General features: G+C 39.2%; 1 protein-coding gene across 4 annotated transcripts in view; it reads left to right on the top strand.

Annotated features, from left to right (window-relative positions):
- The window catches only part of ldlrad3 (low density lipoprotein receptor class A domain containing 3), a 91,237-nt gene that overhangs the window by 51,718 nt on the left and 16,845 nt on the right, over positions 1-22,674 (top strand). For all 4 annotated transcript variants that reach the window (XM_019361947.2, XM_005470992.4, XM_005470995.4 and 1 more), the window contains exons 3-4: positions 211-336; positions 3,874-4,008. In XM_019361947.2, coding sequence (XP_019217492.1) covers positions 211-336; positions 3,874-4,008 — 261 coding nt within the window. The remainder of the gene's footprint in view (positions 1-210; positions 337-3,873; positions 4,009-22,674) is intronic.

The raw sequence follows: 22,674 nt of genomic DNA on the forward strand, positions 1-22,674 counted from the left end.
TTGTGTAAGTGTCACAAAAACACATGGACCTAAGTGTAATACAAGGACTGTCTCCTAGTGAAGGTCTCTGCTTTGCCTTGTTCATCACAGCCAAGGCAAATGCTGTCATAAAACATGATGTCTGAAAGATTTCTGCACCATCTCTGCATCATGCACACACTAATTCATTGTTCTGTTTTTCACCACTTCCCCCAACCCTTATATCTTTAGCTAAGGTCAAGTCAAAGTGTTCTCCTACATTCTTCGCCTGTGCTAACGGTGTCCACTGCATCATTGGACGCTTCCGCTGCAACGGCTTCAGCGATTGTCCTGACGGGAGTGATGAGGAAAACTGCAGTGAGTCTCACATGACACCCAGATCCATGGATCTGTGGCCAGATCATGCCATGTCTTGTTTATATCAAATCTAAGCAACATATAGAATATATATGTTGTATGTCTTATGTTCCTCTGGTGGAGCTTCATCAAAGCTTCGTCACCATCAGAGTTATGTTAGGATGGGCTTGGAGTCTATAAATTTCAAACAGGTTAAAGTAAAAGAATACAGGCTCCATTGCTTGGAGAGATTGATACACACTAAAAACTAAAGTATAAATATCTCTCTGCTAAACAGCCCTTTTAAAATTATGGCAGTTTTAATGTGCGTTTTTTCTTCAGCAAAATTATAGGGGTGCAACTAACATCACTCTAAACTACAAATATGCTTCTGCAGTAAACTATAAAATACTTTTGCTTAAGCTTAATGGATTTGCCACACCCCTATTAGTACCAAAACTTTCAGTTAGTTACAATATTAATATAAATGCATCTCTGTATTACAAATTAGAAGATTCAGAGCGACTGCCCTTCCGGTGTCTGTGTCTAATGCGTCTGGAGAGTCCATTCAGTTTATATTTTGACAAACTTTTCTGTCTGTAATCAGTGTGATTATGGGATCTTTTCCATTAGATATACAGTACTGTGCAAAGGTTTTAGGCAGGTGAGAAAAATGCTGTAAACAAAGAATGCTTTCAAAAATTAAAGTGTTAATCATTTATTTTCTTCAATCAACAAAATGCAGTGAATGAACAAAAGAGAAATCTAAATCAAATCAATATTTGGTGTGACCACACTTTGCCTTCAAAACAGCATCAATTCTTCCAGGTACACTTGCACACAGTTTTTGAAGGAAGTCAGCTGGTAGACATCTTGGAGAACTAACCACAGATCTTCTGGGGATGTAGGCTTCCTCACATCCTTCTGTCTTCATGTAATCCCAGACACACTCGATGATGTTGAGATCAGGGCTCTGTGGGGCCATACCATCACTACCAGTACTTCTTGTTCTTCTTTATGCTGAAGATGGTTCTTAATGACTTTGGCTGTATATTTTGGGTCATTGTCCAGCTGCAGAATACATTTCAGGCCAATAAACAATCATTTTTATTTCTGAAAGCATTCTTTGTTTACAGCATTTTTTTCACACCTGCGTAAAACCTTTGCACAGTACTGTATGCTATCAACAACCTCTATCTATTCCTCTTTTGTGGGGAGGTCTGTTTGTAACAAGTGTCTGGTTAGAGCTTTCCTACCAGCTGATATCAGGACACCAAATAAATACTTAGTCAAAATATACATTTCTATTTAAATGAAAATCAGTGTTTCCCAACAGAAAGACATTGAACTGGAAGGGTATGTTACTTAACCACGATTAGCTTCATGATTTCCACAGAGCCTCCAACACTTGGACTTCTCTGTTGAAATATGAACTTTCTGCTTTGGAGTAATAAAAAAAATCTTATTAGGCATTTCCACCCAAATTCTCTCCATGTATAAGAATTTACAGCTGCTAGACTATTTTTCTTTTGAGATTACAAAATTGCTTTAACTTTCCCATTTCTGCTTTATGTATTCTGTGGATTAAGTTGGGGTTTTTTTTGTATAAACTTGATATAATGCTCCTGTTCTAAAGGGAGTTTGTTACTCTTAACATTTCTTTAATCACTGAGTCATCATTATGCATGTGGTAGCGTAGCTGAAGATATCTGTAGAAATTTTGTTTTTCTAGGCCATGTGCCTGTTGGAGGCCTTGTAAGTTTTTCAGGGTCCATTTATCTGTTATAGAATACAGGGTTGTAATACACTTTGCACTCCAGGTATTAAATCTTACTATCCATCTAGTTAGGTTTAACATCTGGATCATGTGCACACTATTTTAGTACCTTCACTTTATCCTAGGTTATATTCTTCTCTGACTAAGTTCCACATCTTGATGTAGCTGTTTTTATAGACAGGTTTCCACCATGTGGCTTCAACAAACCACACAGCATTTCAGAAGCTGTGCTTTTTGTCTGCTCTGTCCAACTTTTTACAAGCACTTGACAGGTTTTGAAAACCTTGTCTGCTGTACCAGCCCACGGTTTATTCAGACTTTCAGTTATGTAACTTTGCAAGATCTCACTTCACTTTTTTCCCCCCTAAAGTTCCTGACAGTATGTGTCTCCTGCAGTCATAAAACAAGCTATAATCATCTTCTCACTTCAAAATAGGCTTTTCTGGCTAAAAAATATACTTGAGAAAGAGTGCTGGAGCTGGACGAGCTGTATGAGAGCTGGAAGAAAGGTTGCACTGCATTTCCAGGATTAGTCCCACCTGTTCAGGTGCCTTATTGAGTTTAAAGTGGTTTACAGGAGCTTCCTGATTTGTCCTGTGGAAGTTGCACTTTATTCTCAGCAGAACAAACTCCCACAAATTTATGTTGTCAAAAGTTTGATTCTTTCTGATCATTTTTAACACATTTCTGGGTTTTTGAAGTCTGTCATATTCGCCCAACCTATGTGCCTTAAAGCTGTCTTTGGTGTGTCTCTACTATGAAATACCAGCTGACTTTACCATCTGGAGTGATCTGCTATGTGAAACTTCCATCAAAGCTGTGAACCCATGTATTTTTAGTGGAGAAGAGTGGAGATCCATTTTTGGGAGTCTTCTGAAGTATGCTGTGGCACATGGTGGGCACACTCAGCTTCAGTGGACACAGCACTATCTGGCACAGCTATCCCTGGTGGACGTTTAGTTACATCACTACTTTGAGAGGGGAAAAGTCATTCTATAAAGAGTCCAAGTTCTGCAGAGTTGCTGTGTCTCAATAATTTTTAAAAACTGAATTTAGCACATCTGCATATTATAGTGTTGACAATATCATTTTTATGCATTGCTCATAACTCCATGGTTATGCATCATTTTATCTTTACTTTTTTACATCTGTTTAACAGTGTAAATATCGTTATCCATGTTTTACCCTAGTGTTGTTGTAGTAGGTGTACAACAATGATAACACAAGATTTTTTTTTAGAGTATAATTGGTTTTCATATGACCCCTTTGCCGCTTTCCCAGTGGGGAATGTGATTTGAGCCAATCACTCACCATTGTCAGAGGCAGTGTTTCTAGCCTGCAGGGCCCCATGCTCACAAATCTAATCTAGCCATTTAAATGGAGCTTTGCTCTATGCTCCCAGCACATACTGCGTCACAACTGTGTAATTGTCTGGATCTTCTCACAAGATAATTATGCCTCATTTTGCAGAGGCTTGAACAAAGACAGAAACCAGAACGTACTGAAAAAGGAGTGGTAGTTCTCTGCAGGACTTTGAATGTTTTAAAAAGGTTTTGTCCTCTCTTTAAAATGACTGATTTTTGATTTTTATCAAACTCCAGACAAACTTGCCGATAGTTCTTAAATGTTTCATATCTTCTGCTAAAATGCCACCATATAATATTTATCTGACTTTAAACAAATTGTCAGATACAGCAGATCAATCTGAGCTGAAAAACTTTCCCTGTAATTGTGTTTGAGCTAACAGCTGACCCTTTACCTCTGCTCTGATTTGACCACAGCGGAGAACCCCTTGGTGTGCTCGGAGGCTCGCTTTAAGTGTCGAAATGGCCGTTGTGTGGACCGCAGCTTCTTGTGTAATGGACAGGACAACTGTCAGGACAACAGTGACGAGGAGATTTGCTTGACTACAGCAGGTAATGTTTTTTTTTTAATTATTATTTAATTTAAGTTTTTTACTAAATGGAACATCTACCGAGGCATGGAGAATCTAACATACACACAGGATTATCTGTTTATTCAGCTTCAACACACATGCGTCCACATCATTATGGAGTGTAATGTGCAAACGTGTGAACTGCATCTAAGATGTGCAAGCACCAGGTTTATTTAATTATCCTATGAACTGCACATGAATCAAATAAAAGGAATGTCAAAAATCAAATGATGGCAGCAAACAAATACCAATCAATTTTACACACACCCTAATTACCCAGACTAATTGTGTGCTATTTATAATAACCTTTTAGAGTGATGCGGAGATAAAAACCCTGTGTCCTGTTTCAGATTTGTTATATGGAAAGTGGAGCTGCACAAGAATTTAAACTTAATCTTGTGTCAGATAATTATTGCAACGGGAAAAACAGTATTTAGGCTTTCTGCTTAATTAAAAAATAATCCTATTTAAGCAGCTTAATAGTTCACAAAGTTGTATATTCAGAATATATCGAAGTATCTAAAGTAAATGTACCTCATTATGTGCAGTAACACTTGTTGGATAATAATTACTGATTTATTGATGTGTTTATGTCTTTAATGTTGAAGCTGTTGAAGATTTTAATAACCTTTATATTGCATGGGAGCTTGAACTATAATATTGCAATTAATCTTCAAAATAACAAGTAACTACAACTTTAAAATAAGTATTGTGGACTACAAAATATATTATTCGCATCAACATTATAATGGAGTAAAAGCAGAAAGCAGCATAGCATGAAAGTACTTAAATAAAGTACATGAAGTACATTAAAGGAATCGTGTAACCTTTTGGTGTTGTGGCTTTTAAGAGTAAATGTAGTCCAATGGCTTTGGTTCAGGATGCGCATCGGAGGTGCTAATCATATACCGAGGGGGGTTGATGCCACCCCATTTCCCCCTTTTGGACACACCCCTGCATCCATGCACGTATCAACTTCAATACAGTGTATCATTGAATACATTCCATCACATTAACGCATGGATGCACACATGATTACTACTGTGCATGTGTTTCTCTCCTGCAGTTGTTCAGTTCAGTAAAAGCCGTGACTTTTTTGGAGAAAACCTTAATATCATTAACACAAGAGTGAGACACACTTTATTTCAGCCTTTCTCTTGTGGTCTTGCTCCACTAAAACTAATCTCATTAAAGCTGGTCCTTCATGAAAAAAAGCAATTATTAATCTTAATAATTTTTTCTGTATGCAAGACTAATTCCAAGCACATTTCTGCCTTATCTGAAACATTGGCAGTAAACTTTGCAGCAGATTTCCAAACACGTGGAAGCTTGTAGATTCGCTGTTAAACTGGATAGCAGAGCTGCAGTGTTTAGTCCCTCAATATGTCACAAAATTTGATGTTTTGGAGACATCACTTAAGAGAGATTCTGCAGTCTGTGCTTTATAACAAAGCCACTGACAGATTAAGCTTTATGCCAAAGAAGACATAAGCTGCTGTGATTTTATTCCCACAACACTGGAAAAAAAACCCTCACTGTGCGTTTATTTAACAGAGAGACACACACCACAGCATCATTAGTGTAATGTTTGATGGCAATGTGTCAACTTGTAGTGTAATTCAGGTAGTAGCGGGATGAGCCCTGATAGTGAGAATGATGCCTTCTGGTACAGAATGCCTTATTCACTGTCAGGTAGCACTTATATCTGGCATTCTTAGTTTCCTGGCACAACAGCCAGCTACTGTCAACACCTCACTTGTTCTTCCACTGGTAAGCCTGTGATTTCTGCCAGCAGTCTAATCCTGACGCACGTATAACCACCGGAAACCCAGTGTGGACCTGCTGTCAGGTGTTCTTTCATGTTTTAAAAAAATAATAATAAAAAATCAGTATACCACTGTCCTGCCAGGAGGCTGTTGTCATATTGATTTATACTTTGAGAACAAAAGTCTGTCAAAAGTAACACAAACAAAAACAAGCTAAGTGGAAAGTTGAAAACTATCAGCATGTATAGCCCACTACACGCTACTGTTATTACCAGGACTGAGTCAGGCAGAAACTTGATTGAAACTCAAGAGGCAAAACATGTCTACTAAACAGGGAGGAGCACTGCAGCAGTCGCACAGCAGCTGTCAAAAAGTTTTGTCCAGCTTTTACTCAGCTGACAAAGTACAAGCTGTAGATGCTGAAGCTAATTATTCTGCCCAATTTTCCTTCAAAAACTATTATTGTCAAGTCAAAATTAATAAGCTGGAGTTGGTCAACTTTTTTTCCAATTTTGTGAAGCCGAATTAATGAACGCATTACTATTATTTCTTCTTGCTTGTGTTATGAAAGAGACAGAGCGAAAAGGCAGTCTATCTGTAATTACAAGCCCGTCCTCCACAACTCAATGCAGAGGCGCAGAATGCTGAATAGCACTGTATTGTGATGCAGAAATATTGATCGATATCTATGTCAACTGCACTCCATTTCCTTGTTGACAAGTGAACAATACCAACTCCACTACTTGCTGGAAGAATCCTGCTGGCTGTAGTTTGGGCATCTGGAGCATTAGATCTCAGAAAGCATTACTTCACACTGTGTGGAGAGTTGAAGTGATCAAACAGAAAACCTAATGGTAGATGACTTTTTTTGTTGTTTCCAAATGCATTAGAAAGCATTCGTCTTTTACAGCTCTGTTACATTATGTCATAAAATGTTCAACTGCATCAATATGGGCTCAGTGAAGATCTATCAAGTGATACATGACTGGGAATTTTGATGGTCCTGAGTGCAATTATTTGGCTCCATTAACTACAGAGAGAAAGTGTTCTGCCTAGAAGCAATTCTATTATAACTGCTGCAATGGTTGACGGAGTGGTTTCTCAGAATGCATCTACCTCTAAACTGTCTCCAGGTGATGGAGTGCCAAGTTTTACCCTTTCCTTATCGCAGAAAACTCCGCCCAAAAAGCTTACATTTTCAGCTATCTAGTTTGCGAGTTTTTGGATTTCACAGAAATGTGTCTGTGCACCAACGTCTAACCTGAGTCTGTTTGGGTGTGTTGTTGTATTCCCTCAAGACTTCGTGTCAGCACAGGTTTTATGGCAATATTAGTGTGCATGGAGAGCAAATAACCTAAATGTTCTCTTGCTCATATTTGCTGCTCGAGTCTTGTGTACTATAGCATTACGTAAAGTGTAAGTGCTAAAAAGTTTCTTCTGTTGGCCCCAGAAAAGGATCAAGGAAGATCAGTTTCATTTTTCCTCCCTTTGTTTTGGTATTTATTTATTTTTTATGATCGCACACTGCTGTGGTTTGACTCTTGGGATCTCTTTGCCATGTGCACACAGACATTCACAATCATTTCATCACTTTAGAGGACATTTTGTTGTATTAATGTATTAATTTTGTGCAGACTTGCTCAACCCTAAATCATAATCTTCTGCTTGTCCAATCTTAGTTTAACAAAAACTAACCTTGTGTCTGATCGTCAATGTGTTTATTTTAATGTCATAGGGACTTGCTTTAAGTTTCTACAAGGAAGCCCCGACCCCATAACGTGACTATGTAAACACATTTAGGTCCCCACAACAAGAGGATTGCTTGGACCACACACTCACTCTCACCTTACATTCGACTCTGACCTTGCCTCTCTTTATAATAAGCAAAGACCTGGGGGTGACTGATAAGGCATGCAATATCTGCTCTCAGCCGCCCGACCATACCATCTCCCTCCTCGCTCCATCCTCTTCCTCGCTTCCACTGTTCAACCACTCTTTCTCCTTACTCATAATTACTCGCTTCAGTGTCTCTACACTTGGTTCTTCTATTTGAATGAGTGTAGTGAGAGATCACCTCCCAAGTCTGTCAGTGGATAGCTCATGAGGGCATTTACCTGCTAGGATTTGGTTATCCTGCCCTGGAGGGGTCAGGCAATGAAATCTACAAAGGCAGCATCATCCTCTCGGCTTTGTTATGCCTCCAGTGTTTTTAGTTCTCATCCGAGTGATTTTAAACAATGTAGCGCAGTTAGGCACTAACAGAGCAGAGCACAGAGCTGCTTTTACTGTTTAATGTTTTATTGGATAGGTAATTGATTTTTGAAATAGCAGAAAGGTGCCAAAGTGGCAGACAATACACAATTCCTATAAATGCATTTGTGCAATCATCGCACAGTGAGATAGAAGGAGGAGTGGGATGGGTCTACTGTAATGGATATCGGAGATAAAGAAATGGAAAGGGGCACCACATAAACATAATATAGTGAACCAGAAATGGAGTTGCAGGAAGCAATGAATAGCAATGGGCAGGAACATGGAGGTAAGCAAAGAGAGACAGGCGATTTGGCAGAGAAAGGAAGGGATTTGGATAAAAGTGAGTGAGGGGTAGCGATAAGCTCGAGAGGATGAGAGCAGCATCTATGACGTCGGGCCCTGAGGCCGACCGGTACAACTCTGGAAACAGAAATGACTTGAAAGCTGGTTTTCCACAGCCGAGCTTCGCTTTGCTCTCCCCAGTCCTCCCTTCTTCTTACAGCAGAGGATAGAGTGCAGTCAATGTTTGTGCATGTTTGCATCTGAAACAAACTTTTATTGAAACACTGCTGCAGGGCATACAGGACATACAGGTCCAGATGTTGGGGGAGCCCGTACTGAGAACAAGAGAGCCTCTCTGCATATCCAAAAGAGCATGTGCATGAGTGGATAAGCACATACACAGAGCTACAGTGTGTCAGAAGCTGGTTGTTCTGCATATTTGATGTGAAAAATAATGCTGTCAGGACACACAAAACTTTCTGAAGGTCGCGGCACTTGACAAGTTAAAGGACTCAGAACAAAAATGATGAGCACAGCTTCAACCACAGCAGCTGACCTGTTTTAAAAACTGGAGATTCCCCTTAGAGGTTTTTAAGAAAAGCAGTTGAAATGCTCACATCAGCGTTGTTGCACGTTAATTAACACAAGTAGACAGAGTATCAGATGTCGTGGAGACTGTCGAAAAGTGTGATAATGATTAAAACTCACACCTCCCCCATCTCAAAGACAATTCATGTTGTCCTTTTTTAATTAAAGTTTAGAAGCGAGAAACAGGGAGGGGAAATGATGTAAAGGTAGGAACAGAAGGGCCAGGGGACGATTTGAGGGCTTCAAAAACCTCTCAGCTGGCTTTGTGCATTTCTGAAGATAAGGCATGCTTTGTAGAGTCACAGCCATCAAAGAATTGTTTTTTTTTTTCCTGTTGTGTTTTCATACACAAAAAACTGTGTGAAGCATGCACTAGCAAAGCTCTAAAAGCCTGCATTAAGTTTAGCATAAGCTTTCAAATTTGCATGAGTAAGATTTATGCCCTCTCTGCTGCCTCTCCCCTAGACTACATTTGTTTTAATATCAGGGCAATAATTGGGCAAATAATAACTCTTTAAACTCTTGAAGACTGCACAGCCTGTGATTCACAAACACTTTGAAAGCCTCACAACAGTAGTTGAGTTCCTTCTTAGAACAAAAGGGGTGACATCGGGTCTGAATACCGAAACTATTTAAATATGTTGGCATTCAGATTGCGTCATACAATACATTGACATTGTTTGCAAGATAGAGCCAGTTACATGTACATTGCAAACATAGCTATTTATAGTATTTTTGACACAAGGGTGTCTTGCATCATCGTTAAAATTAGGGACTTACACCCGAAGGTAGACCTTTGTTTATTGTTTATTGTATGGTATACTTACTTGGCTATGTTCAGACCACAGTAGAAACGAGCAATAAATAAGACAACTGAATATGTCTCATTAAAAACACTGTGCAGCTTGTGCGGGGACCTGAAAACTGCACTGTCCTAATATAAATGTTTTTCATCATTATGGTCTTTTCTAATGTCTCCTTAGGAGGAATCATTGGCCTGCAGGTCCCCAGAGAGCTGTCAGTCAGAGTGAGACACTGGGCACCGAGCTGACGTGTAACATTAATCTGCTACATGAGTACACTGTCAAAACATTGGCAGCTAGCATCACCCCTGACCCTGACTGGTTTGATGAAAATTAGCCCAGCCATTAAACACGATCCAAGATCTGGAAAAATTAAACTGAATCACAGCTTTTTTTTTTAGATAACTCGACTGTGTTTAATTAATTCTGCCAGTTTCTTTTGTACATTTCGATAAGCATCTCAGTGAGAATCACTTGTTTTCACAGTGCTTGTCAGAGGAATTTGGTGTATTCCAAAAACGCCTGTCCAACTAAAACACTAATATGCTAAAGAGCTTCATTTTGGCCACCACAGGCACATGTCCACAAACCCTTTTCAATCCACACCAGCAGTACAATAAGCAGTTTTAACCTTCTAGCTGATATAGTGAGCACGCTCTCTGAGAAGTCAAATCCCTCATTTTAAACTCCAGGGATGCTCCCCTCCCACAGAGAGTAATCTGCAGCTTTCTATTTGTTATATCCTCCTAAGGCTGTGTAAGAACTTCTAGATAGATCCACTAGCACTGCATCTGCTATTTTGCATAAGCACTGTGTATTCAACAACCTGTCTTCACAGCCTTGCCATTTACTGGGCCAATAAACACCGGCAATTCAAATAGGGCTGTATATACAGTGACTGTGTTCTGACACTTAGCAGTAACTCCAGCCTCCCCAATAACAGTGCTTGTAAACTAGACATTAATATATAGTGTCAGCCTGATATATAAAGAACAAAGAATGGCAGAGTGATTAAAAGTCCCTGAGCCTCTATTCACTGTTGGTATCCTTTTAGTCTGCTAATAGCTTCTCAAACAGCCACATCCTCCCCCCACTGACTGCTGCTTGACTTTGGCCCCAAATAATATAGGCGCTATAGATTAAAATGAAAAGTTAGTCCATGGGCATTTTTTGTGGTAGAGACGTATATGACGCTGAGATGTTGGTCTGTTTATGCCCTTCATCAGCAGAGCTCAGAGAGCTGGCGGAGATAGAAAGGTGTGGGAGGGAGCATGAAATAGTGTAGGGGAATATAATGGCAGTAGACTGAGGTGTGGGAGTGGAATGTAATAGTGCCAGTTCATCAGAGCCAACGCACACTTGACAGGCACAAATAGGAGAGGTTGCACATGTCACCGCCCATGGTTTTCAGCTTTGGAAAAGTTTCAGGTTTTTGCTTTTGGTAGCTTAAAGTGATCACAAAGCAATACTAAGAGACTCTCAGCTCTTGGTCTGCAAAAAAGGAAGGCCAAGCAGTTGGCAAGATGCTGTTAGTTTGATCCTGCCACCAACAGCTAAGGCAATGCAGCTTCCTGTTTCTTTTTTTTTTTTTTTAAGTCTGTCTGGATGTTGTAATAGTAGGAGTTTTGTTTTTGTGGAACTGAATAAAATAGTTACTTTATGGCCTCAACTGTTGTGTGCATTCTATTTAAAGTATGTGCTTTTCTTTTATTTTAAACTGAGAGTATGTGCTTTTGTTTCATCGTTTTGGTATCCATTCCCACCCTCTCCCTCTCACCAAGGCTAACTGTCAGTTCCAAGCTTCTGTTGCTTAAGGGCCTCGTTGCCATTGGCTATGACTGCACAGGGGGGTCACTCCCGGGACCAGAGTCTGTATGAATCATCCCTGTCCTTGAATCAGGACCAGTCAAGCGTCGCTGTTCAGGCTGCTGTAAATTAGCAACCTTTCCCTCCTAAACCGATCCTTATTCTGTCACCATGGTGATGCCGGTCAAGTGATGACCTGGAACCACTGAGTAGTGGAAGAATTTCACTCTGAACAAAAGCTCTACTGTTGGTGTTTGGTGGAGCTGTACTTTTTCATCTAATGTTGCAATACAATGAACCAAAAGTGTGAAAAAACACAGTTGGACAGTAATGAATCAGCGAATATTCAAGAAACTAAGACAGGGCAGCCAACGAGGTTCTGTGTGTTTTAGGACATTTTATTTTATATTTAATTAAAATGCTATCAGACAATATATATAAACATTAATACATATTCATGTGCTGTTTTTTGGTTTGATTGTTACCAATAATCCTTGCAATTAATGTGATCCATTGAAGGGCATTTCCAAGGACTTATTGGTAACATACCAAATCATTTGCATAGATTAGCAGAGAAAGGGCATAATAGGATGCAGCCAAACAGGAAAAGAGGTAGAGTGTCAGTAATGGGAATAAACTGCCTAATATAGAGGAAGTAGATGTCAGGAAAGTAGACTATGTATATGACACACATAGAACTACAGTAGCCTTTGTGACATCACCCATTAGTTTGGGAACTTCTATTTTGAATGCTTGTTCTTTTGATTGCTGTTGGTTATTTTCCAGAGAAGAGTACTCTACTGATTAACATTTAACTTGAGGGTATTCCTGTTCCTCCTTTGAGCAGTGCAGAAGCTGGCATTGGGATTGATGGATAAATCTTGGTGTGATTTATGAGGATGACTTTCTAGTTAGGATGTCTTACACAGGAGATGAATTTTATTTTCTTTCTTTTTTCATGAGAGTTGATTTTGACAAAGTAGTATGTAGAGATCAAAATTACCTATATTGTGTTGATCTTGAACTTAAGAATTTAATCTGGTAAGTGAGAAAATTAGGACAGCATATTATTCTGAAAAATGTGTAGGATTTGTGTGAGTCTTCAATCTAAGAGGCAAAGATTCAGATTTTATTCAGTGGAAAATCTGGGTTATTCCACAAGGGTATAAAAATTGATGGTAAAAGTGTGCAGTTTGTTATCTTGTGAAATTTCCGCCAAGCTTTCAGCGTCTGCCCCATTATATAAATTTAATCTTTTGATGCATTTGCTGAGGAATAGTAAGTCTGTAATTGGAGTCGTATTACACAAAGTTTGTTCTTGTCTGTGCATGTGTTGTCTGACTGCATGGGATGCGTCGCTTTAATTATATATTGGATGTGGTTTGCATGAAAGTAAAGGAGAAAATCCAACCCATCTATGCCTTCTTGTGATTTGAATTTTTAATGGTTTCTAATTATATATTAGATGAATTATTTTACTAGTAGATTTTAAGTGTATCTCTAAAAGTTGATTCTGTTAATCTGGACGTAGCGTTTTGTGAAGAAATGTTTTGTCACTCATCCAAGTGACTTGTTCAGTCTCAGCTGACTGCAGGTTTCCCCAATCTTATATACAGTACATTTGCATAATGACTGAAACCAGCCCAGTGAAGGAACAATGGGCTGGGAGGTCAGTTCCTTTGATAGGCAGGCTGTTGATCAATGGTCATGGGAATTTGCATAATTATGATTAAGGAACTGACCTCCCAGCCCATTGTTCCTTCACTGGGCTGGTTTCAGTCATTATGCAAATGTACTGTATATAAGATTGGGGAAACCTGCAGTCAGCTGAGACTGAACAAGTCACTTGGATGAGTGACGAAACATTTCTTCACAAAACGCTACGTCCAGATGAACAGAATCAACTTTTGGAGATTTACTTACCTGGATGATTGAGCATGCATCAAGGCATTTTAAGTGTATGTGAGTATGCTACTCTTCTATAAAAGCATCATGGCTTGATGAGTCAAAATAAAGTCCAGGGTTTTTGTTAAGGGCACAAGTGCTAAGCCCCTGGTAGAGCCGGATCGATGGCTGATGTACAATAGCCAAAAGACTTGGAATAGTGGCAAGTGACCGAATACTGAAAAAATACTTAAGTGACACCATAAAATGTAAAATACCCGAAAGGGACAAAAACCAAGCTAATTTGCGTGCTGATTTATGCTTCAACAAGCATCACATTTACATTACAGTAAGTTAAACCTGGCCTTAACTGCCAGATTTCCCTGCTTCAGCGACACTTGGCTTGAAATACGTGCCCCTTTCCTGTATGGCCCCTCGCACTCAAAGACTGGCTGACAGCACAATGAAAAGTATGTGGTGCTTCAATGAGGCCCACTCTTTTCCTCTCCATCTGTGCATATGAATCATTTAAGTAATTTACAGTACCTTTCACAGTACACTAGCTTTTTTTTTCTTCTAGAAAATATACCTGCCTAGTCTGCAAACTTCAATGAGGCTTGAAGGCTTTTTTTGTGCAATATGGCATCAAAGAAAAAGTCCAAGAGGTGTTGAAGCTGAACTAATGCTAAATGGTGAATGCTCATTTGTCATTTTGCTCAAGTCCTCAATAGCTGTAAAGTGGTGGCAGATAATTTCACTACTTCTTTGGGAAACTTTAAACATTATTAATGAAGTCCCTAATAAGTTCACTGTGCAGCAGAGAGAACTTAAAAGGAAAATATAATCACTTCTTGTTTTTGATTTCGCTTAGAAATGTTCCCTGCACTTTATTTCTCTGTTCATCCTTTTGTGGCCGAGTAAAAACGCTGTTCTAACATTTTAGAACTGCATTAATTTGAATTAAAAATGGAGAAAAGGATAACACTTTAGCGAAGAGGCAGACTGAATGGGATTTCAGTCATTTGGATATAACTTTGATGAATTTTGGAAAAAAATGTCAAGATTGTTGTGTGCCCAGAGCTCAATTTAATTTCCCCGGCACAACCATATTTCTCCAGGCATGTCTAATGCACTCATCCATAAGTAGCAGAGCCTCTTAGTAACATTACAGGTTTAGTCTGTGGGAGTGAATCATTGGGGAATCCTCACAGATCTATAGGGCTGAAAAAGCCTTGGGTTAGTTAAATAAAAAAGTATGAACTGAACTATAAATCGGGAGCAAACAAACCCCACCTCCAGCAGCTGTCGGTTTTCCAGTCATTATTTAGGTTCTGAACACTCTGATGCCTTTCCATGATTCTCTGATGTGCATTTATTTATTGGTTAGTGAGACAGTCACGGATCCAGTGTTAATTACTAAGTGGCAGCATTATCCGGTTTGCAGCTATCACAAGTACACAGACAGGGCATTATTGAGTGACGAATTGGGGCCAGCTAGCTCTCACTGTAATTAATGGGCTGGGTTATTTCCTGTAAATGCATTTTCTGCCAGCACTGTAAAAGCGCATTGTCTCATGATATGGTTGTATTTAAGGCACTGCTGAAATGACACAGGGCCTCAACAGTTACAAAGGTGTGATAGGCTGCAGATGTGTGTTTGGGTGGTGATATAGCCAAGGATGCGGTGATGTAAGTGCTCGAATGCGTGTTTGGCTTGAATGCATGTGTTGGGGAAATGCGAAATGAAAGGGCGAGGGCTTAAGTGGGACGAGGGAAAAGAAGAGTGCCCTGGAGAGAGAAAAGAGGGATTGCATGTCAGTGTGAGAAATAGAAATGTGAGAGGGTGGTGAGGGGAGGCGAGGGGGTAGAATATGGCATGGAGGGGGGAAAAAAGCAAAACGTGTGAAGACGATGAAGCGGAAGAGAGAAGGAAAGCATAGGGAAGAAGAGAGTGATACAGGGTGGGAGGGGAGCTGATGGAGATGAGGGATTTGGGAAAGTGGCAAAGCCATTGGAGAAAAAAAAAAGATAAAACCCTCTGGATTCATTGTATGAAGAGACAAGGAATCAAGTGGAAGGACAGAGAAGCAGAGGGAAGTGGAAACCGTAAATGGGGAAAGGGCCCGTGGGTGCTAGTAGAAAGAGAAAAACCATCAGGGAGTGTTAAGAAAGGAACTGACTGGAAAAGATGAGAAAGAAAGTAGGAAACAAGATATCTGCAGAAAGGGGAACAAGCAGACAGAAACCTGAGAGACAGGTGCAGGAAGTAAAGGTAAAAGCAGAACAGAGAGAGGCGCGGGGGAAAGGGAAACAACTAAGTCAGGTGAGCGGATTGAAGACGAGCATGAGTGGTGAGGAGGGAATGAAACAAAGCGGGGTAGAGCGAGGAGAAGAAAAGGCTCAGGAAAGGATTGAAACGCTAAAGAGAATGGCATTTCAATGATGACAGGAGAGTTAGAGAAGGAGAGAAATGGAGAAAATAACATTTTCAAATGGGTCATATTTGAATCAGAGGGCTTGGATTAGTCCCTGTATGCAAAATTGGTCTCATTTATGGTAATTACTGAGATTCTGAACCATTTTCTTTTTGTTATTGTTATCTAGCCACTTTTTCTGACTCATCCTGCTCATGTGCCATTAGTCTCCCATCTATTTTTTTTTTTTTTCCAGTCTTTAGCATTTGGCTCCCATCTCCGCTCTTTTCACATCACGTGTTTTTACAGTTTCACCTCCTCCTGCCCAGTGTCTTGACTCCATTCATCACAGGATTTCTCCCCTCCTCTATTCTCTGCTCTCCCCTCCCCTGGCAGTCTGTGGTCACTTTGTTCACATGCACAAGGCTTAAAATGAATGCTCGAGATCATAATGCTTCTTGGTTCCTGCTGTGTTTTTTATGTTTTTATCATCCTAACACCCACCCTCATATTTTTTTCTGTCTTCCACCCTCTCACACACATTTTTTTTCCTCTCTTGGTGTTGTTCTCATTGTTTTATGTTGCCATAAGGCCACCCAAAGGGCAGAGCCATAAAAATCCTATGCTGGAGTTTAAGAGAGCCTGGATACAGGGACAGAAAAAGAGCAACACATATAGTGAATTATGGTGACAGATTGTTTTGTTGTGTTGCACCTTTGGTCATTCTAAGCAGTTTTTCTTGATAGAATGAACATGTAAAAAGTGAGGATAAGTGTGCCTGCTGGATGTATACACATTCAAATGAGTGTGTATTCTGAGTGAGTACATTAAAGGTATTTATGGCTTATTACAGTAATGGAAATGGGTCAGAAGAGGAGAGCCATGGGGTCAGAGTAGCTAGCCATCTGGACACAAGCTGGAGTCTGATCAACCTCAGCCTTGTCGACTGAATAGATGTATTTACATAGATATTAACTCCTAAAATTTTTAATAGGTGATATTTTAACTGTTGTCAGTGTTAAAGAACTGATGATTATAATCAGTTCTAAAACAGAACAGTACAATACAGAGTTTCTTTTGACTGTTCTGTGGGTGGTGAAGGTGTGGTGATTCTAAATTGAACATATGTGTGAATGTGAGTGCGGATGGTTGTCTGCCTCACTGTGTTTGCCCTGCAACAGCCTGGCGATCTCTCCAGGGTGTGCCCTGCCTTTTTGGTACTTGGGATTGGCTCCAGCCTCCCTGCGACCCTGATGAGGATAAGAGGATGGATGGATGAATGCATGTTTTGCTTTTTTAATATTACTGCCAACTGATATTTCGGTGTTGCAGACTTTTGATTATTAGTTATTATTATTCATCCTGTTTATTCACATTTATAATGACCAGTGAATGAAATTTTTTAAAAGTAAAGAAAAAGTGGGAGAAACACCCTGCAGCCATGTTATGAGTGTGGAGATTACATAGATCACTCAACATCACTGGCAACACATGTTTGGAACTCAACAAACAAGCATTCCTTTTTCTTTTTTTCTTTTTTTTTTAAACTGCATTGACGTCTTAGTAGATGTTTATAAAAGCTGCAAGAGCAAATGTTAGATAAATCTGTTTATCTTTCTTGCATCCTAAATTAAAAGAAAAGGATATTGGCCAATATTTCAGATCTTAAATATCAGTATTGGTCTTAAAAATTCTGTCACAGTTACAGCCACACTATATATAGTCGGTTGTGTAACACTAAGAAAACCCAAAAAATGTAGCTTCTCAAATTGTGCCTTGTTTTTCTCCTTTGTAAACTCATTGTGTATTATTCATTGATCAAATTAACTGAAGTTAGTCCCTGTACTTTTAACTTGTACGAGGTGAAGTGAGTGTACGAGGAGTGTATGTAACTCTGTGTACATGGGGAAGTACTGTATGTGTTTGTGAATGCTGTGATCCAATAGGAATATGGGGATTTGAAGTAAGTAGGCACTTCAGTTGTTTGTAGATTGAGGTTATAGTGTCGCAGTATTGCATTTTACAACACTATCATGCTGGATAAGTACTGAACATAACACAACCTACAAGTGGCTGCTTATGCCTGGGATTACCAGAATATTTACCAGAGTTGGACTTTTTCCCCCTATGAGAAATTTGCACATCACTTCCATCATGATGTGTTTGTTCCAAAAGGAGCCTCACTTAAATCTTTTAATTACAAAGAACTATTTCTTCTTCTCCAAACCATGAAATTGTTGCATGGTGAAAAATATCTGCCTTTAAAAGGTTTATATGAGATGAAAAACCACACACATTTGTACTGGTGCAAGTGTTGAACTCTTATTGCCTCTAACGAGGATCTCAAAGGAGCTATAGTGTGTGGTTATTTACTTTTTTAATTATGAAACTCTTTCTATACACCTTTGCTTTCCATGCACTGTGCTGCGGGCAATTTCCTTGTATACTATCCACAATAGATGTCAATGTTTAGACCAACTGAGTGCATTCCTGAGGGATGGCTTTCGAGTGATGTTTTATAGTTGCTAGCCTAGTTTCTCAAAGCAGTTTCTTCCATCTCTGTCAGTCTACTGGGAAACGTTTTAGCAGTGTTAGCATAGAAATATCTCAGGCCTATGATATTCTTTGACTTCTATTTTTCTATTGTTTCTAAGTTTTTTTTTTCCTCATAAGCCTCTTGAAACAAACCTCTTCTAACTAGCAGGAGTTCATTTCCATGCACAAGCAACTATATTGTTAATTTACCTTTTGGCAAGTGCTGTTATGTTTTTTTAAAAATTCACATTATACCCAGTCGTTTTTAATGATAGAAATTCTGCATACCTTCCTATATACCAGCTTTAATTTCATTTGTGTGTTGTGTTTTATTGTTTCTTTTATCTCTAAAATCTTTAATGGAATGCAAGTAATACAAAATCCACATGCAAAATGGAAATCAGGCTAATTATTGTTGGAAAAGGCTGAATGAAATTAGTGAGACGGCTTGAGGGAGATGTTGAACGTGAAAAACAGTACAGTACAAAATATTCAGGAAAACACATTTGCTTTGTGAAGTGGCATTAATATTCCAAAGTATCAAACTGATTGATGCCTGCCAGTACACATTTGAAGTTATTTTTGGTGGACAGACAGACAAATGCGTCAGCACTACATAGCTTTAGCATGCAGTAAGGAATTGGGACACAGCTGTAGTCATGTTTGTATCTGCACAATTGTGCCTCAACACACAAGCTATCAACAAGATGCTTCATGATCACCCTGCCTAACCATATCATATGACTCCCTCAGGCTGTGGATGATGCAAAGCTTAAAGCTGCATTATTAATTTGATGCGCATAACATAGACTCTGTTGCACAGTGCGCGACAGCTTGATGTGTGGTCTGCCTCAGCTGCGGTTGTGTGGGAGAGAGATGCCATTTATGTTGTAGAATAAGTGTGTGCATGCCTGAGCCCAGTGCTGATAGATGGGATCATGGGCAAACATGTGTTATTTCAGAATAATTAATTACAGGGATAAAACCAGTGTATGTGTGAGCACGCAAATGGGGATCAATAACGTTGGAAACGATGCTCCTATGTGTGTGTGTTAACATATTTGCCTGGCGGTTGCTGATGTGGGTTAATGTGGATGTCTGACTCACTTGAGGCTCTTGCTGAGAATAAGGTATAAAAGCTTAGAAGGCCAAAAGACATAAAGTGAAATTGTATGATATGGATTGGGAAACATGTAAGGGATGTCTTCATGGCCATGTTTAAGGGAGAGAATCAAATGAAATACACATGGGTCTTTTCGTGAGCAAGCAAAAGAAAGAATCTTGTCAAAGCAGATGGACAAAAACATGGGAAAGAATTAGCAAAAAATGTTAAATAAAATCTCCTTTTCACTTGCAAAGGTTAAACTCACACTGAGTTCTCTTGCTTCAGTTTAGTCAATAAGCCACAGGGCTTTTGTGCATGCTTACATATACTGTATAATGGACTGCATAATTCATTTTATAAGGATTGATTTTAATGAGGTGTGAGGTGGATTTTTTTTCTTATTTTCTGTTTTCTTTTTTAAATGAAGCCATAGTGTCGTAATTAGTCAGCATAGGAGGTTACACAGAACACCGTTCAGAGTATCTTCACAACTGATCGACCACTGCTTTCAGTCTTCTTTGTTCTTAAAGAAGATGTCAGTCAGCTTTTTCCAACTGTGCTTTTTGCTTGATATTCAAAAACATGCAAATGGGTGTGCAGGGAAAGAAAAGAGGAGCGAGTGAGAGGGAGAGCGAGGCAAGAAAAACCAAGATGCAATAATAGATAGGGACTGTGCAAAAACCACACGGAGATGGTGACATACTTAGCGCATATTCTAGTGAGACAAATCAAATTTCTGTTGGGATTTTTTTTTTCCCCCTGCATTTTCATCAGCACAGCTCCTCATTATTTGTTCAGACCGCATACTGTGCATGACTTGCTTTCTTCACATATTGCTTCAGCTTGCTTTCCCATACATAAAGGGTCAAGCACTTATCTCAGAGAGCACACAGGGACCGGTCTTCCCTTAAGCAGTATCCCTCAATCACTCCATGCTTCTTCGACTCTAACCATCACATTTAGAGTGCATGTGCACGAGCTGCATAACTGACCATAATGCTTCATTTCTTATCACTGAAACAGAGGCCAGTGATTCCACTCTAGAGAAAGATATGAATAGGAGCCATAGACCTTCACTAGTGGGCTATGTTGTTCTGTTGTTAGACTTTGATAAAACACGCAGGGGCTCTTTATGCTTCCGCTAGCCTGACCAGACCTATTGTTAAAGGAGAGGGGATTAAATGGTAGAATGGGCATCATGGATATTTGTTCTGTTTCTTAAGCAGCAGAAGAATAGGACAGAAGTGTACACAAGGGAGGGCTGGCAATGTATCAGGGCAATGATGATTTGTGTATGTGTGCATGTGTGTGGCTGAAAAAGACCATGTTATCGTGTCTATATATCTGTCGTGCGTGTGTGTGTGTGTGTGTGTGTTATGAATGCAGGTTTTATCCCATTTTTATCTGAATCCAGCTCATACTCTGACTTCCCTGCGCACTTATCCTCACTCTGAGCTCCGACTTATTGTAGCACAGCCCGGCAGAATAAATTGGGACCGTTGTGTGTATCTTTAACAATTTTGAGCAGGCTCACCCCATGCTGGAATTTGACATTGAATGGCCTGTAGTTTTTTTGCATGCAAACAGAAACAAAGATACAGACACTGTGCTCAGACTGGAGGGGGCTTACACTGAGTTATATTGTTATATCTACTTAATTAGTCTGGATTGTGCGACTATATCCGATGAAAGTGGACTCCATGTGATACCATTGTTGGTAAATGTGCATAAATGAATCCAGTTGGTAAGTTCTAGTCTGTTATTAGATAGAACTAAACTTTATGTTTGTGTAACAGTGACACTTGGAACAAAGTAAAGTTTTTCATGTGAAATTTAGTTCAAAGGAAAAGTCTTGTTTCTTCACTGTTCTTTGTTGCAAGATTGCCAGATAACTTTAATCTTGTGTGCTTATTAATATGAGTGTTTGGGATAGTGAGCAGAGTTTTCTTGAGCACACTGTTTGTTTCCCAGTTGCGAGTGCTGCAGAATTTATAATTAGATAAAACTTGCCTTGTTTCAGTCTGTGTTAAGTATTCTATAGAACTAGGGGTGGGAATGATAAAGTAACTTCAGTATGGTATAATACCATTGTGATACATTATTTATTTAATAACTGCATTATGGTATCGGAGTACATGTGTTATCAGTGTTGAAGAAAATTGATGGATCGACAAAATATTACTATATTAATATTTTGTCCCTTTTTTTTATTTGTTTAAATATAACACAGGTTCTTCATACATTACCTTTCATACATAGAAAGGGGAACGTTATTTTCTCCCAGGTTACTCTCTTATACTCTAATACTTATACTTAAAATATACATTGGCTCTGTGTTTGTTAAATGATGACGTACTAACTGTGCTTCTGTGTCCAACTTCCTACTGCTTTCATTAAGGGTGTTATCTTGTTTACAAGAAGGAAACTTGCGAGGCTAATTTCCTGCTGACTTCTAAGTCTGTTCAATCATTAAATATATTGGTTTATTTTAATAAAAACATTTATTTTAAATCCTTACAACATACCTACAGTCCACGGGCTTGTGGTTTGTCAGACACCACATATTTAAAGCTTCTGAAAATGAACACTTTGAGGCTAGCTAAGGTACTTGAAACTTAGGGCCAGGTATTTTTCATAGAGTCATCGAAATCATCCACCAGCATGTGTTCTCTTAACAAATGTTTGGTCCATTTTCAGTGTCTGTTCGCTCAGATATGATTGCATTTGTCTCTGCTCTTCGGAAACCGTCACAAGTTGGCATTCATCTTGCTCTGCTAATGTGTTTATATTATGCTAACTATAGCTCTGTAGGTAGCCACCATGTAGCACTTCATGTTATGCCAGCTAGCCCAACTTCAACCCTACAACCTACTGTTTAGCTTTCTGTCTTCATTTATGTCCAGAGTGATAGCAGAGCTGTCATTTAAATTTTTTAAGAATCCCTCAGTCAAAACATGTTATTTCATCTTTAGAAGACAGCTAGCGAGCTAGCTTCCTGCTGACTTCTAAGACTGTTAAACCTTATAAATCATCTTTTTCGTGGATCCCATGATTTTAAACTTTATTGTAACACCTGGGGAAAAAAGCAGCCTCACTGATTATTTTATTGAAGATGAGACAATTTGGACAGTTTCTAAATGACAGTGTTTGTTTGAGTTTGGGAACCGAAGAGTTTGGACCCAAAAATGGCTAACGACATCGGGTGGATTC

Source organism: Oreochromis niloticus, linkage group LG7, assembly GCF_001858045.2.
Source record: "Oreochromis niloticus isolate F11D_XX linkage group LG7, O_niloticus_UMD_NMBU, whole genome shotgun sequence".
Lineage (NCBI taxonomy): Eukaryota > Metazoa > Chordata > Actinopteri > Cichliformes > Cichlidae > Oreochromis > Oreochromis niloticus.